At 44.8% G+C, this 17,243-nt stretch overlaps 2 protein-coding genes across 2 annotated transcripts in view; both read left to right on the forward strand.

The window, feature by feature from the left end:
• The window catches only part of Rnf43 (ring finger protein 43), a 61,529-nt gene extending 55,974 nt beyond the window's left edge, over window positions 1–5,555 (forward strand). The window contains exons 7-9 of the mRNA XM_046420631.2: window positions 79–181; window positions 837–2,180; window positions 4,098–5,555. Of these exons, the coding sequence (XP_046276587.1) occupies window positions 79–181; window positions 837–2,180; window positions 4,098–4,141 (1,491 nt within the window). The 3' untranslated portion in view covers window positions 4,142–5,555. The remainder of the gene's footprint in view (window positions 1–78; window positions 182–836; window positions 2,181–4,097) is intronic.
• A 1,645-nt stretch (window positions 5,556–7,200) lies between these two features.
• On the forward strand, window positions 7,201–13,214 carry Supt4h1 (SPT4 homolog, DSIF elongation factor subunit). Its single transcript, XM_046420633.2, has 5 exons — window positions 7,201–7,486; window positions 7,994–8,100; window positions 11,797–11,852; window positions 12,121–12,174; window positions 13,010–13,214. The coding sequence occupies exons 1-5, from the start codon at window positions 7,418–7,420 to the stop codon at window positions 13,075–13,077; spliced, it is 354 nt and encodes a 117-aa protein (XP_046276589.1). The 5' UTR covers window positions 7,201–7,417; the 3' UTR covers window positions 13,078–13,214.
• The last annotated feature ends 4,029 nt before the right edge of the window (window positions 13,215–17,243 follow it).

Consider the following 17,243-nt stretch of genomic DNA (forward strand, 5'->3'; position numbering starts at 1 on the left):
AAAGAAAGGCCGATGGGAATTGATGGGATCTCCTGGTCCTGGCCCCGCCTATGGTTTGGACACTTTTGTTTTCTCCAGGAGCTTCGGGTCATTTCCTGCCTCCATGAGTTCCATCGCTCCTGTGTGGACCCCTGGCTACATCAGCATCGGACTTGTCCCCTCTGCATGTTCAACATCGTAGGTAGGAGCTGGGCCAAGGACTCCCATGTGCAGGCAAACAGGTCTAGAACATGGCTTCACTCTGGGAAAGGGTTTCTGCCATGAAGCTGAAGAGGAAGAACTGTCATGGTAGTCATTTCAGTTGTTCACTGCTTAAGAGCACCTCATGGGCGGGGGGAGTACATTCAGATAGTAGACATCTTTATTATCTTAAAAATTGTTTGAAATTTATAATAACTTTTTTGATTCTAAATCTGGGTGATTTGCATATTTACTGTTCCAATTTTCTGTCAATAATGTACCCTATTCTAAAAAAAAAAATCCAGTATATATGACAATATTCTAAAAGATGAAAGTGAAATAAATATCTTAAGGAAAGAGAACCTTTTGCTAATCCACCCAAAGGTACAATATGGGATATCAGTGGCCCTGGGGGAAAGAGTCCCAAATTACTAGTGGGAAGAGCAGGGATTGACTACATAGTAGGACTCCCAAGGCAATCTGCCTGACTGGAAGTAGCAAAGGAGCCAGGCAACGTAGGGACATCCTTGGCCCCCCAAATTCTGAGCTCACAGGCTATGCTAGCTCAAATAGATTTGCTACAGCCACATCTTTCTCATTTCAACCTTCATATGTTTATGGTATCAAACACCTGTGCTTTTGGTTCTTTTTTCCAGAGGGAGATTCATTTTCCCAGCCCCTTGGACCCTCTCGATCTTATCAGGAACCAGGCAGGAGACTCCACCTCATTCGCCAGCATCCTGGCCATGCCCACTATCACCTCCCTGCTGCCTACCTGTTGGGCCCTTCTCGGAATTCAGGCACTCGGCCCCCTCGACCTAGACCCTTTTTACCATCCCAGGAGCCTCAGCACCAACGCGTCCCCAGAGCTGCACATCTCCGGGCTGCAGGTGAACAACAGCGCCTGGCAGTGGCTCAGCACCCCTATGCTCAGGGATGGGGGCTGAGCCACCTCCGATGCACATCTCAGCACCCCACATCTTGCCCAGTGCCTCTGCGCCGGGCTAGGCCTCATGACAGCAGCGGGTCTGGAGAAAGCTACTGTACAGAACGCAGTGGCTACCTGGCAGATGGGCCAGCCAGTGATTCCAGTTCGGGGCCCTGTCATGGCTCTTCCAGTGACTCAGTGGTCAACTGTACAGACATCAGCCTGCAAGGTATCCATGGCAGCAGCTCTACCTTCCGCAGCTCCCTGAGCAGTGACTTTGACCCCTTGGTGTACTGTAGCCCTCAAGGGGACCTACAGGGGGAAGAGATGCAATCCAGTGTGACCTCTCGGCCCCGTTCCTTGGACTCAGTAGTGCCCACTGGGGAAACCCAAGTTTCTAGTCATGTCCATTATCACCGGCACCGACACCACCACTACAAAAAGCGGTTCCAGTGGCATGGCAGGAAGTCTGGCCCAGAAACTGGAGTCCCCCAGTCCAGGCCTGCTGTTTCTCGGACACAGCCTCAGCCAGAGCCACCTTTTCCTGATCAGCAAGTCACCAAATCCAACCCAGCAGCTCTTTCGGGGCAGCCCTCCAATCCACAACGGCCCAGGGTCCTCACAGAGCCAGCTCCTGACCCACCTGAAGCTGCCAGTTCCAGCCCCAGTTCCCCTAGTCTTTTAAACTTGCAGAAATCCAGCCTCACTGTTCGACATCCACAGAGAAAACGGCGGGGTGGTCCCTCAGATCCTACTCCAGCCTCTCGGCCTCAGGATTTGACTGTGCACCCGGCTTGCCAGATGTTCCCTCATTACAGCCCCAGCCTGGCATACCTTTGGCCCCCAGAGGCCCACCCGTTGGTCTTTAGACCTCCAGGCCTGGATAGAAGATTGCTACCAGAAGTTCCAGGCCCCTGTTACTCAAGTTCACAGCCAGTGTGGTTGTGTTTGACTTCACGCCAGCCCTTGGGTCCTCACCCACCTGGAGAGGGGCCTTCTGAATGGAGTTCTGACACCCCAGAGGGCAGGCCATGCCCTCACCCACACTGCCAGGTGTCGCCAGCCCAGCCAGGTGAGTTTTCAGGGGAAGTAGATGTGGTGGGGAGAAGGAACTAAAGCTGGGATTCCAGGACAGGTGAAGTCAGTCAACAAGGGTTTATGGAAGCTGAGAAGTCTACAACAGAGGTGACATTCAAAATATGGAACAATTGGCATAGCATATGATGTGGTTAGAGTACCCTGACTCTGCCAAGTGCTATCCCTTTAGTTGCCAGATCATAGGGAAGTCCCAGAGGAGGTACTACTGTGCTGAGACATGAGAAAGGCAGTTGGGATGGTTTAGGGCAGCAACTCAAACCTAAGTGTTTAATAATCTGATAATTGGTACAGCTCTACCAAAGCCACAGCTCACCATTAGCTCTACATATGAAGAAGGCCTTGGGGAGACCATGATCTTATAGAAAAAATACTTACAGATAACCATAACACTAGGCCATATAGCTACATGAATGATGGGGGAAAAAAAGGTAGAAATCATATAGGTGGTTCCCAGCCACCCTGGGAATCCTCAGGTTTTGGTAAAAGAATGTTACAGCTTCCCTATCAAGTACCTTTTAAATAAGACCAAACTCATTTTCTTGTGGAGTCAGTGAATCCCTATGTTATAACCAGTGGTGACAATGTAAATCCTCAGCTTTAAACTGTGGATATTTATTTGCCTGAATACTCCTCTTCCCCTTTCAGGCCCTCCACCTCCCACACTTCCCCACCTTCTCCCATTGTGTGTATGATATAGCTCTTTGTCTATAGTCATCTCTGGAATTCTTTCACCTCAAAAGAGGACCTAAATATCCTAAAATGTAAAGCCTCATAGTCTAGGAATCCTATAGGCAGAACCTGAGAGCTGCTGTCATTCATTCATTCACTTCCTCTCTCCTTTTTTCCTTCTGATTTCATGCTTACTATGTGCCAGCCCCTGAGGACATGGGACTTGCCAGCCAGGGAATCCAGGTCTGTGGGGAGACAGGCATACAAATAGTTATAGTGTATAGGATAAATCACTTCCATAGAGCCATGTGTGTGGTGATTCCATACTGATGGCCCCTGCCCATGTCTTAGGCCAAGCCTGAAGATCAATGCAGAAGCCCTCCCCAGGGTCACGAAGGCTGCGGCCGAATATCCAGTGTTGTGCAACACAGCTCCCCTGCTCCTCTGTTTTCTATACTGTTGCCAGGGTCATCTGCCTTACACAGAACTGTCTAGAAATCTTCAAATGTTCTGTCTACAGTAAGGAAAACTGCAACAACCTGGTTTGGCCTTCATGAATCCAACACCAATTAGCCCATCTTCCTTCCCAACCTAATTTTCCACTCTTTCCCTTCCCTTCTCTTGCCAACTATACTTTAGTCAAACTGGAAAATCACTTCTTACAGTTCTTGCACCCCAGAATATTCTGCTGCCTTTCCTTTTCCTATAAGTTTAATTCTCATCTATTCCTGTAAAACCAACTCATGTATCCTTATTTCCAGGAAGCCTTTCTGATTGCTGCACTTGGACATGGTCTCTCCCTTTTCTCAATGCATCTCTTATAACCCCAGTCCTGTCCTACTGGCATAATAGCCATTTGCATGCATGCCTTCTCTCCTGTAAGGGTGTCAGGTCCCTGCTTATTGTTTTGGGTCTTCTATTTGACAAATGGTAGCAGGCCAAATTCACAATGAATGCTTAATAAATATTTATTGGGTGAATGAATGAATAGTAAGTATTGGTAACACACTGGTTGCTGTATGTGTTTCTCTAGATTTGTTTTTTTCTCTCCTAGTTTCCCAACAGAGCCCTCTCAGCTTTCAGTCTAATCACCTTTCCAGAGCTATTCCCTGATCTTCCTTTTTGTGCAGTTCCTTCCCAGCCACACTTCTCTCCACAGGTGGGAGAAGCAGGATCCCATCCTAACCATAATGACCTCTTCCTCCCTTCTCTCCACATATAGGATCAGAGGAGGAGCTTGAGGAGCTGTGTGAACAGACTGTGTGAGATGGTCAGGCCAAGCTCCAACCAAGAGTATTCTTCAGTCATTTAGACTCCTACCTGGCACGAAGTCCACTTCTGGGAGAAGAAAGGACCTCAGCAAACACCCCTCTTTTTGCCATACTTCCTGTAACCACTAGGAGAGGAATGGTGATGGGGGGGGGGGGGGCGCTACTGTTTCCAGATCCTGGCTCTAGGTGTTGTCTGCAGTGCAGAGAGCCTGTGTCCAGCCAGGCAGCCAGCTTTTACCGGTGTGCATTTGTGGGCTGGATCCAGTGCTGAGCTGTCGAGGGAAGGAAGCTGGGGTGGGTAGCTAGGTGTCACAAAGGTGCTGCTCCTTCCCCCAGCCCTGCTCATTCTCCCTCCCCAGGCCTCATGTTCATACCAGCCAATGCATTCAGCTGAATGCATGACCCTGCTCACCTCCTGCCTTGAGTGAGCTCTGCACATGAACTTTGGCTCTTCTCTGGAAGGCCACAGCATCAGGGGCAACCCCAGTTTTCTTATTTTCCTTCTTTACAAAAGGACCAGGAGCATAGGTAAGCCCTAACCCCTAAAAAGGGAGGTCTCTGCAGCTTTTCCAGGCAGTGCATAAGGAAGAATATTTTCCCCTTCTTGTCCTTGAATTGTTCTTAAAATGGCAGATCCACAATATTAAGTCAGAGAGATGCTCTGGGAACCCAGGGCATAGAGTTCTATCCTGAGGTGGGAGCAGCTCCTTGAAGAATGTGGAATGAAGCTTTTGATCTTCCAACTCCCTCTATCAGCCCAGTTCCTCAGGGGATGGAGGAAAGGGAGAGGAATGACTCTTCCTTGAAGATCTTCTTTTTCAAAGACCCAAAACAGGCAAAAAGGAGAGAATTTCTGATTGACTTTGGGAAGGAGGAGGATGGAATGAAGGTGGAAAATACAAAATTACAGCTGAGAAAAGATAACCAAGAGTTCTTCTCTGAGAGAAGTTTTGTCTCAGAACAGGGATGGGGAACAGGGGAAAACAAAGGAAGAGCAAAGTATGACCCCTTAGGTTTGGAGGGCCCAGAGGCCCAGCTCCTCAGTATAAGCCATGTAGGCCAGGGACCAACCAGAAGGTATGCACCCAAGTAGAGCTGGAGTAGAAAGTTGGCCTGGGCAGCTTGTACTGAATGAGCGAGGGCTGGGGGACCTCCTGAGGGTGACATTCACTTCAGGACATTCTGACCATTTCTAGTCCCTCAGGCTTTATCCTTGCCTGGAATGTGAATGTGGGGGCAAAATGGGCACGGGATTCTACTTGGTAATGTTCTTCCCTCAATGTCAGCGGGGAGACTAGCACCTAGGCACCCACATGGGTATTTATATCTGAACCAGACAGAAAGACGCTTGAATCAGGCACTATGTTGAGAAATGTATTTATTTGCTAATATATTTATCCATAAATGTGGTCTGGTCTTGGGTTTTATTTTGTCCTGACTCACTCAGAGTAACAATTTCATCTTTCTACATGGAGAGGAATAAATTATTTCTGATATCAGAGGCTAGTCTCTGATTTACAAAAGGCTAGTGTAGAGTGATAGGCTTGTCAATAACAGATTTTTTAAAATTATTTTTTAGTTGTAGTTGCACACAATACCTCTATTTATATGTGGTGCTGAGGATCGAATCCAGGGCCTCGAACATGCTATGCGAGCGCTCTACCACTGAGCCACAACCCCAGCCCCAATAACAGATTTTTTAAGCCCCTTAAAAGCATGGCATCAGGGAAGAAGAGGGCATGCATGGATTCTCATTGTGATTCAGTCACTAATTATCTATATTATGGTTCACTTCACACTTTAATTTAGGATGCTTCAATGACTTACTTTGTGACTTTAGGCAAATATTCAGAGCTTCATTTTTTTTCATAAAATGGGCATACTTGGGCTGGGGTTGTGGCTCAGCGGTAGAGTGCTCGCCTTGCACGTGCAAGGCCCTGGGTTCAATCCTCAGCACCACATAAAAATAAATAAAATAAAAGTATTGTGTCCAGCTACAACTAAAAAAAAAAAAAAATTAGAAAGAGCATACTTCATAGTCAATATAGGGTGTACACAAGACAGCAGAGTAAAAATGTGTTCAGGGAACATTCAGAAACAGAAAACAACCAGACCCCAGTCACAGATCCCATCTGGACACAGCATGGGACAGAAGCAGGCAACAAGAAGCAGGTCTGCCTTTAAGAAGCTGTTTCAATAAGGAGGCCAGCTGCAAGGATAGAACAGAAGGGCCTGAAACTATTTATATCCTGAAGCTCCAATTCAGATAAACACAAATGCCTGTGCCCTGCCTACACACCAGAGAGCTGGTGCTTTGTATGAAGAATTCCCCAGGGTCAGGAGGAGCTTTGGCTCTCTTCCTCACACTGCACAATTCTTTTGCTTCTCCCAGAAGATTTGGTATAGGTGCTGGTTGCCTAGTTTAGAAAGAGAGAAAAAGACATTTAACTTCCTTTAGGGTGCGATGGGGAAAGAAAGACACCTAATCTATAGATGTTCCCAAGTAAAGAAATTGTCTAAATTTTACTAAGAGCTGTACAAATATAAATTATCAGCTGGGACGCGCTAACGTAGTCTTTAAGCATTTCCCGGCTTTCAGCTCACAGGCCAGCATTCCTGTGGACGGCAAATGGAAACCCTATAGTGCTCTCTCACAGTTAGGGAGGAGGGTGGGGCAGCCTGTGCATTTATTTTCGGTCTCTGCAGAGATAATCCAGAGACATGGATTTTTCTTTATTTTTATTTTTTGTGATGCTGAGAATGAACCCAGGGCTTCCAGCATGCTAGGCAATCCTCTACCACTGAGCTACACCCTCTGTCCTGCTCCTTCGCTTTTAAAACCGGAAGACAAAAAAAGAATCTGGGCTATCATCGGGGAGCCTTCTAAGAGAACCATGGCGGGGTTCCAGCGGCCTACATTAAATGGCCCGCACGGCAGCGCTCACGCTCGGGCTCCGCCAGCTTCCGCGCAGGCGCCAACCCCGCCCCTCGGGGCCAGCCGACGGGCCCAACGGCCGCCTCCGAAGGTCCCCGCGCGGCCAGGTGGCGAGGCGCGCGCGGGCCCAGGTGGCTGCCGACCGCCCCACCTCCGATCTCCGGCGGGAGAAACCATCTCCTCAGGCGGGGGGGAGAGGGGCGGGGCCGGCGCCCTCCTACACCGGAAGAGGAAGTCGGGCCCCAGAAGTGACGGGCATTCTGGGTAGTGAGCTGTTTACTTCCTGCGGTGTGGAGGCTGTGGCCGTGTACTCTGCTGTTCTTCGTATCCTAGAGGATGGCTTTGGAGACTGTGCCCAAGGACCTACGGCATCTGCGTGCTTGTCTGCTGTGTTCGCTGGTCAAGGTATCTGTCGGTCCTGAATGTAGGGGCGACGTTGGGGAAGAAGGGGAAAGTGGGATGAGACTGGTGACAGGGGAAAGAAATGTCCAGGACCCCGGGAGGTGGCCAGGGGAGTGGGAATTCGAAGGACGCCATTGTTTACGTCCTGAGAACGCGAGCCGGTCTTGCCCCTAAGGGTACGGGCTGTCTAAAATGCCTCAGGCGTGGCTCTACAAACGTGCTGTGAATTTAGGTTGGATCCGAAAGACACTAGGAGTCAGAAGACTGGGGATCTGCAGCTGAGGGTGCCTGGCCCAGAGGAGACTAGAGAAAGGAAAGATCAGCCGGAATTGGGAACAAGAGAGGGAGGAGTGTGAGAGTGGAATTTAGAAATGGCGCCTTGGTTCCCTTGGGTGGGGAACCTGTTGAGACAACTTAGAGAGCTAAGAAGTTGAACCAGGTGGAAAGTATTGAGAAAACTACTTTTTCCTTTTTTGTCCTTTTTTAAAATTATTATTTTCCACTGTTTAGACAATAGACCAGTTTGAATATGACGGTTGTGATAATTGTGATGCATACCTACAAATGAAGGGTAATCGAGAGATGGTATATGACTGCACCAGCTCTTCCTTTGATGGGTAAGCTCCTTCAGATTCCTTAATTCACTTCTTTCTGTGTCATCTTGCCCCACCCCCACCGCATCCAGAGTTCATAGGGCAGGCTTTTAAGGTAATAATCCCTAGTTGGTTTCAACCGTTATTTTGAGGTACACTAGTCCCATATATCCACCAACTTCATGGGCCTGCTGGCATTTGAAATGTGGCTCATCCAAGTAAACATATGATTTAAGTGTAAAATATACACCAGATTTCAAGAACTTAGCATAGAAGAAAGAATGTAAATAATCTTAATTTTAAAAATTAATTACAGTGCTTAAATGATAGCTCTAGATGTATTGGGGTTAAAGGAAATATTGAAATTTCATCTTTTAGTATTCACTCTTAAGATGTGACTACTGGAAAATATAGAATGATGTGTCTTTATTGTATTTCCATTGAACACTGCTTTACTAGATGGTCAGATCATTCATAGTGGGGACTGAATTTATCTTGTGCAATATTACATGGCACAAGGCCCAGAAGGTGGTAGATGTTTATTGTATGTTGAGCACCTTGAGGTATAGCTCAGAGGTAAAGTGCGTGCTTAGCATGCATGAGGCCCTGGGTTTAGTCACCAGCATCAACACCCCCCCCCCAAAAAAAAATACCCCATTGAATACATAAAGATTCTTTTTGACAGTAAAACAAAAGGAAGGGAAAATAATGGTAGATTATTGCCCCAAAGCTGATTACCTTAAAGAAGTCCTAGAAGAAGAGTTTTCCTTTGGCAAAATTGTCCATTGGGGAGAAATGGAAGGGAGAGAAGCATAATAAGTGGCTAGATCTTCTTCCTCAAAATAATAGCCAGAAGATCATTTTCTCTGGGGGCTAAGGAGGTACTATTAAGTACTTGCTGAAGTTCTTTTAAGGTGGGCCAGCTCCATTTCTTCTTTGATTTCCTTTAGTGGAGAATAAGAATTGGTCAAAAAAAGATGTCAGCATAGAATCTTTACTTCTATGCATACATATGACACTCAAGATACTCTAGCATCCTTTTTTTTTTTTCTTTAAGCATGATATTGTTTTATTCTTGTTCCTTAAATAATTCTTAAAAACTTTGTTTACTCTGGCATCCTTACTCGTTTGTTAGCACTATACCATTCAGTGCTGACAAAGTAAGGGACTCACATCTTTGTGTAACGTGCCATGTTAGCTGCTGTGAGAGATGTCACAAGTTACTAGTAAGAGAGACACAATGTGAAGTTTTACCAATTTAACCATTTTAAGTATACAACTCAGTGCCATTAGTGCGTTCACATTGTTGTATAACTGTCGCTATTGTTCATCTCTAGGAGTTTTTTCATCTGTACCAATTAAACACTAACTTCCCATTCTCTGTCCCCAGAATGAATGGTCTCTAGACCATTCTTTCTGTCTATGAGTTTGACTACTTTAGGTATCTCATGTAACTTGAATTATATCATGTCTTTTGTGGCTGGTTTATTCAACATGTAGCATGTCTTCAGGGTTCATCCATGTCATAGCATGTGTCAAATTTTCCTTCCTTTTTAAAGCTGAATAATATTTCATTGCATGCGTATGCAAATTTGTTTATCCATGCATCTTTATGTGGTCTCTTGGGTTGCTTTTACATTTTGGCCTTTGTAAATAATACTTCTATAAGCATCAATGCACAAATACATGTTTAGGTCCCTGCTTTCAGTTCTTTGGGGGTTTATATCCAGAAATGGAATTGCTAGATTATATGATAATTCATTGTTTAATTTTTTTTTAAGGAATCAAAAAACAGTGCCGAAGTGTTCCATATCCTTGCCAGTCCTTGTCATGTTTTGTTTGTTTGTTTGTTTTTATACTAGCCTTTCTGAGAGTTTTTTTTTTTTTTTTTTTTTTTTTTTTTAATAATAGCTATCCTAGTGGATATGAATTGGTATCTGGTGGTTTTGATTTGCATTTCCTTAATGATTATTGTTGTGGAACCCCTTATATGCTTGTCTGTTTAGATCCTTTGCCTCTTTTTTAAACAATGGGGATTGAACCTAGGGACTCTTACATGATAGGCAATGGCTCTGTCACTGAGCTATACCCTCAGCTTGCTGTCCTTTTGGAATCTGGTTGATTTTTGTTTTTGTTGAGTTGTAGGAATTATATGTTCAAGAGCATATTGGTTTTTAAAAGAGTAGGCAAATCAAAGGCTAATATAAATCAGAGGAAGTTTGGATGAGTAAAGGAAATAGCACTCTTTCCTTTTTTAAAAAAAAAAAATATATTTATTTATTTATTTATTTGGTGGACACAACATCTTTGTTTGTATGTGGTGCTGAGGATTGAACCCGGGCCACACGCATGCCAGGCGAGAGCGCTACCGCTTGAGCCACATCCCCAGCCCCCACTCTTTCCTTTTAAAGACAAGAAGCATAGGATTTTTGAGAAATTTGAAGTGGAGGGTTAGAAAGAACACTTCATATACAAGGAGTGACTGGAACAAAGGCATGAGGTAGGAAAAGTCAGGGATGTTTGGAAAAGTGAGAATTCTGTATAGGTAAAATTTGTTGGGTAATAGGATAAGGATAGATTTGTGAAAGACAAAGGAAAATATACTTGTGGGAGGATGGCCTTCATACATGCCCATCCCAGATCAGTCTGCAGAGCCAGTTAGCTGTTCTTCTGCTTGTCAACCCTGGAAGTGAGGTCAGTTCTACTCAAAGCACAGGTGAAAATGTAGGATTTGGATGGGAAGGGAGTCTCCCCTAAAGTAAAATCCAAGATTGTTACCAAGAGAACAGGAAATGCATATGGCGGAGGCAATCCACAAACATAAGCGCCTAGAACAGACCTGACATGATAGGCAGTCATTTGATTGAATGCCTGGATAACAACAGTTACCTCAATAGCTTCTGGTAGCCGCTGATTCTGATCTTTCTTGCCCAAATAGTGGACTTCTAGCCCTTGAATAGTCTTTTTGTTAGCCATGCTCTGGAATTGGAGTTACCTGGGAAGGCCTTCTAGGATAATAAGAGCTAATGCTTATTTAGCACCTGTTCTGTGATAGTTTATGTAATATATGTTTTCCATGAAATTATCTCAATCTTTGAGTCTCATCTTACTGATGAGATTCTGTGAGAGGTCTTCACTCTAGCTGCTCAGCTCATTGGAGGAGGGGCTTGGCCAAGTATAGCTCATTTCTGGTAGGAGGATCCATTGTTTTGATTCATTCTCCCCTTTGTACTTGGCCTAGCCCCCTAGTGGTTGTGTTGGTTGTAATCTGTAATACTGGCCATCCACTGCTAAAACTGTCCCATCTCCTGGGAATTTGTAAGCTAAAGATTATTTTCCTTTTTTTTTCTCTGGGTGCAGTATTGACTGGGATTGAACTCAGGGCCTTTTACATGCTGGGCAAGTGCCCTACCATTGAGCTGCATCCCCAGCCCCTAAGGATATTTTTGAGCCTGGTGAAGTTATCTTTTGGGAATAGTAACTGACTTCTTACTGGCAAGCCAGGGATATAAAAACAAAGAATCTCTGTTGATACTAGTTCTGTATCACCCCTTCCCAGCATTAGAATTCAGTTTCCCCTGCTTTCCAACAGAAACTCAACACCTGGCTTCTCCTAGTATTGCTTTTCCAGGACTATTTTGATGGCTGAGCAGCTCACTTGGTCTTCCTCCTCTCTAGCAAGGGAGGCTCAGAATGACACTGTTTCTTTTCTCTCCCTAGAATCATTGCAATGATGAGTCCAGAGGACAGCTGGGTCTCCAAGTGGCAGCGAGTCAGTAAGTGTCTCCCATTCTCCCTATCCTGGCTTATGTGGTATTGGTACTGTGCATCAGGGCCAGCAAGATACTTAAGTAGCAAGGTCTGCGGCCCCAAGGTGGGAAAGATAGTGTAGGAAAGACCAGGAAGCCATAATACAGGACATATACCTGTAGCCAAAAGAAGTGATGGCTCATCTCTTGAGTGGTAACACTTCTCTTGTGTTTGACTCAAGCCTTCATTTAGTCTTAACTCACTCCCACTGCAACTTCCTTTCTTCTCTTTCAGGTAACTTCAAGCCAGGTGTATATGCAGTGTCTGTCACTGGTCGTCTGCCCCAAGGTAATAACAATCATAATGATAGCTAGTGTTCATTTATTGTACCAACTGCTGCAGAAGTCAGTCTTTTTTTTTTTTTTTTTTTTTGAGTTGGGGTCTTGCTTTGTTGCCCTGGCTAGTCTCATACTTGAGGGCTGAAGTGATCTTGAGTAACTGGCACTACAGGTGTGTAGTACCATACCCATCTGGGAAGTCAGTCTTTTAGGTGAATTAACAACAATCTTCTTAACTCTTAAGGAGCTCTACATTTTACAGATGAACTGAAGCACAGAGAGATAAATAACTTGCCTAGTTTCACCCAAGAATTCTGGTTACAGGCATTTGTTTTTGGGGTTTTTTTTTTTTTTCTTACTGAAACAAGGCCTCAAAAAATTAGTTTAAGACTCAGAGTTGTTGTTCTCCATGGAAATTTTTTCTTTTTAATATTTATTTTTTTAGTTTTATGTGGACACAATATCTTTAATTTATTTTAATGTAGTGCTGAGGATCAAATCCAGTGCCTCATGCATGCCAGGCAAGCACACTACCACTTGAGCCACATCCCCAGCTCCCTCCATGGAAATCTTTAGTAATTGAAAGATTTATGCAATCTTAAGAGAAACCAGAGTATCAGGCATTTGTTTTTGATTGACTACATGAGTCCCTCTTTTTCTTACCTGGTCATTGTTTGCCAGGACTTGCCTGGATCTTCATTGGTAAGAATCCAACAAAGCAGGACTCATCGATGAGCAGTCTAGGAACTCCAGTTTGCTTATAGCTCCCCTCTCAGGTGTCAGATAAGGACCTTTCTTCGCCTACCGTATCTTCCCTCACAGAGCTGTTTCTTTTCTTGCCACAGGAATTGTGCGGGAGCTGAAAAGTCGAGGAGTGGCCTACAAATCCAGAGACACGGCTATAAAGACCTAGCAAGATTCAGGCTGCCAGCATCTTTTCTGTCCACCTCCTTCCTCTGCTTATTTTTTGGTGTGGAACTAAACAGGCAGAACTTCAAATACTACTTGCCCTCCAACTCTGAGAATAAATAGACAATTGAGAGAGTAGCACATCCTGTCTCCACCATTTCACCTTGGGACTAGTGGTGGAGGTGGAGGGGTTGGGGCTGGAGGGTTCACAGAGACTGAATTGAGGCGAAAGGATGCTGGTATTCCTGCTCACGCCCTGGGCTGTGCTTTTGCCCATGGGCAGTACTTTGAGTTAAATTCCAATTAACATGAACCACTGGAAAATTCTTAAAACTATGACACATGGCTTGCCTCCCTCTCCCTTTCTTTCAGCTAAGCACAGTAAGGGCTCACTTGCCTGGTAAGCACCATCCAGCACAATAAAGGCTCTTCTGCTCTTGTCACTGTTTCTGGGCCTCCAGAAGTGCAACCTTCCCGGCATACTTGCTTGAGTTTCATTGGAAGGTCTGCTGTTCTGTGGCACAATAACCCCTCAGTGTAGTCCCACTGTCTAGTGCTTATGTCTTGCCCTCTAGACCTGTCAAATCAGTCTCTTGAAATCTTGAGGCTTAATGTTCTTTGCTCCTTGACTTTGTTTAATACTGCTTCTTTTCCTTCTTTGTCTCTTTATATTTACTGATCTACCTATACCTTTGGCTAGTCTCATCGTCATTTTACATTCCCCTCTCTGGAGACCTTCCAGCCTCAGGTGGCTGCTGGGTCTTGTCTGGGAGTTTGTGCCTCTGTGGGAAGTTGGCCTTTCCTTCTCTAACCTGGTAAGGGTGCTTTGGGTAACTACAAGGGCCAAGGTGAATTACCTGTTTTAAAATAAAAAAATTACCATAAACTCATTTAAGTTTCCACAGAAATCCTATTAGTATCCCCATTTTGATTTAAGTTCATCCATAAAGTGACTTAAGTGATTATACTCTGTTTACTTCAAGATTCTTGTGATCAGAAATGAAGAGATGTGCTAGGCATGGTGGCGCATGTTATAATGAGGCAGGAGGATCACAGGTTCAAAGTCAGCCTCAGCAACTTAGGTTGTAAGCTACCTAGTGAGACCCTGTCTCAAAATGAAAAATAAAAGGCTAGGCATGTGGCCCAATGGTTAGGCACACTTCGGTTCAACCTCTGGAACCAAAAAAAAGATGAAACAGTGTAAAAATTCTAGAATATAAATCTTACAAAAAGCAAAATTCCTGTGTTCTTTGCTTATTATTCATTTTTTTTTTTTTTTTTAGTGGATGCAATATGTGCACATAATCAAAATAGTTGTGGGCGGGGATGTATGAAGTGATGCCTAGAACCACAACTGCAGGGTGACCTCTGACTCACTAGCAGAGCTGCCTGCACTAGACTTTGTGTCCCTTAGCCACCTGGTGTTGCTAGTGAGTCAGTTTTGGGTTTACCTATGACCCTGCCTGAGAAAGAAGAGAAATGCTGACTCTAGTGTCTGTCTTCCTCCACACTATGTTTGCCCCCTCTTAGGCTTGTGGGATGATGGCTGGGACTCATCAGGCCACTCATCCACTCCCAGGTTCTCCTCAAACTGGAACCATTTCACTAGTGCCATCAAGTTCTGAGGGAATGGTCTATTAACCTCATTTTCCAAATTCGGCTCTATGGGTATATATTTCTCTCAGTTGGAGTTCAATCTGAAAGGAGCTTTGGTCAGCAACCCTGCCAGGACACAGCTTACATGAAGTGTAAGCTTCCTGAAGTGAAGAAGTGGGATTTGGCAAGAGTGCCTAGGCTGTGCAGCCAACCCCCAAACTTTCACTGGCTTTCTCAAAAAGTCCCTTGGAAAGTCCCAGCTGCTGTCCTAGGTGTCTGACCCGGACGTGGCTGCTTAGTGAGAATGGAAACAGTTGTGGGGAGAGAAGGCAGGAGGAGTTGTGTGCACAAATAACCACACGTGGCTACCTCAGTCCCACACTGAACTGGGTGCTGCTAATCTTGCAGGAAGCGAAAGACAGGCACTAATGGTTGTGGGGGAAGGGGCTTGTTTCAGCTCTGCCTGGGAGTTGCTTCTGAATCACTTTCTTGCCTTCTCTGGTACTTGAATAGTGCAGATTAAGATGTAGGAGTCCCATCCTGTAGCGGGAGCCCAAAGAAACTAAGATGGACTTGGTTCCAGGCTCTCTCAGGGTGAGTGGTGCTGGTACTGCTGCCCTGAATTCCACAGCCATGAAGGCTCCATCCTGCCCATTGTGTCTGTTTTGGCTCCACTCCGTAATCTGGGGTTCTGAGTCTGCCCAGAATATTAAGATCTCTTAGGCTCTTGCTTTTAGTACTTTGATCTCCTTCAGAAGGGCAAGACTCCTCAATTCAAGAGAGACAAATCATATCAGAGACTAGAAATAGTAGGCAGGTTACTTTCCCCTTGCCTGCCTATTCCTCATTTACCTACCAAGTGCTGTTCAGTTAGGGTCTCCTCAGAGAAGAATGGCAGTGCACTGGGGACTACAGCCACCAGCCCAAGGAGGAACTGATAGCTGATAGATCAAGGATCAGAACATTCTGGTCTTGGAAGAGAGGGGCTGATGAGAATCTAAGCTCAGGCTGGGCTCATCAGGTTTGGGGACTGAACCCTTGCACTTGGTGTGGCCTGTTTCTTCCAGCCTGTCCACAATCTGCTGCTTAATCTTCATGTCCCTTCCCTGATGTCTGATCTCTGCATTAAAAAAGAGGCAGATATGTAATGGTAAGAACAGACTAAAAATATGTTGTCCGGAAATCTGGTTCATGTTTAGTATCAGTAAAACCTTTTGTGTAAATAGCATTTTGCAGTTGACAAAGGGCTTTCACATTCTTTGTCTCATTTGATCCTCACAAAACCCCTGAAACAGTTAATAGCCTTATTTAGTGATGAGGAAACAAGTTCAGAGAGTTGATTGGCTTAGCCATGATTAACTAGTGGAGCGTTAGCTCAAGAAATAGAATGCCCACACCCAGTTGAGAGCTGCTGGTTCCCCATAATTATCCCCAAACACAACACTTTGCGAGTGTTTCACAGAACCAGTGTGAGGCATTAGTTTTCTGTTCAGTGAGGTTAAAACATTGTCCTTACACACTGAATCCCCACCAACCACCCTACTCTTAATACCTCTATTTCCCTTTCTATCCAAAGAAGGAGAGGCAGTAGGGGTAATGGCCCAGGGAGGAGATCCTTAGGACTACTCAAGGGTCCAGCCCTTCATTTTCCTGGCTGCATCTTCTCCATTCCAACCTTATTGGACACTTGCTGACCTGTGCCCTACATTGCCCAACCTCTCTTCTGCATTTTCCTCCTCCCCACCTACCTCCATCTGCAGCCTGATAATGGCACCATCACACCCACTGGAACACAGACTTGTGTGATGAAAATGTGTATCCAGCTAAAGGCAGAGTCCTTGCTTTCTAACCCCACTACCTCCACCTGCCACTACCCCTGTGATTTTTTTTCTATTTTTTTAGTTGTAGTTGGACCCAATACCTTCATTTTTTTGTTTTTATGTTGTGCTGGGGATTGAACCTAGGGCCTCGTATGTCTAGATGAGTGCTCTACTGCTAAGCCATGACTCCAGCCCAACCCCTTCTCTAAACAAAATTTCTTCTCGACAAAATGCAGTTGACAGAGCTATAATGTAAGGTGGCAAGATAGTGGTTCCTGTGACAGGTATGGATGGAAGAGGGCATGAAGGGTACCTACGGTGCTGGCTATATTCTATCTTGATGTGGATGCTAATTGCATGGGTCAGTTCACTTTCTGAAAACTTGATGTTAAATACTTGTGATTTGTTCGCTTTTCTGTTTGTATGTTATACTTCAAATAAGGTTTGCTTATAGATGTAGTTGGTGGTCCCTGTCTTAGGGTCGCTGTAAGATTCAAATACTTAAAATTGCTTTCAAGTAAGCAATTTGAGAGCTATGAACTACTAAGTGTATGAAAGGGTAGTCACCTACCTCTGTATTGTAGGTAAACGTGGCTAGAATTTTATCCCTTTAGCATTGTTGGGCAACATTTGTTCCAATACATCTATCATACATAAATATTTGTTCAGGGACCAAAACTGCTTTTTGTTTTAATCTTTCTGTTTTCGTTTTTTTTTTTTTTTTTTTTTTTTTTTTTGGTAAGATTTTTTTTTT

Source organism: Marmota monax, unplaced genomic scaffold, assembly GCF_021218885.2.
Source record: "Marmota monax isolate L192 unplaced genomic scaffold, Marmota_monax_Labrador192_F-V1.1 WCK01_AAM20220418_F8-fsc00064, whole genome shotgun sequence".
Classification (NCBI taxonomy): domain Eukaryota; kingdom Metazoa; phylum Chordata; class Mammalia; order Rodentia; family Sciuridae; genus Marmota; species Marmota monax.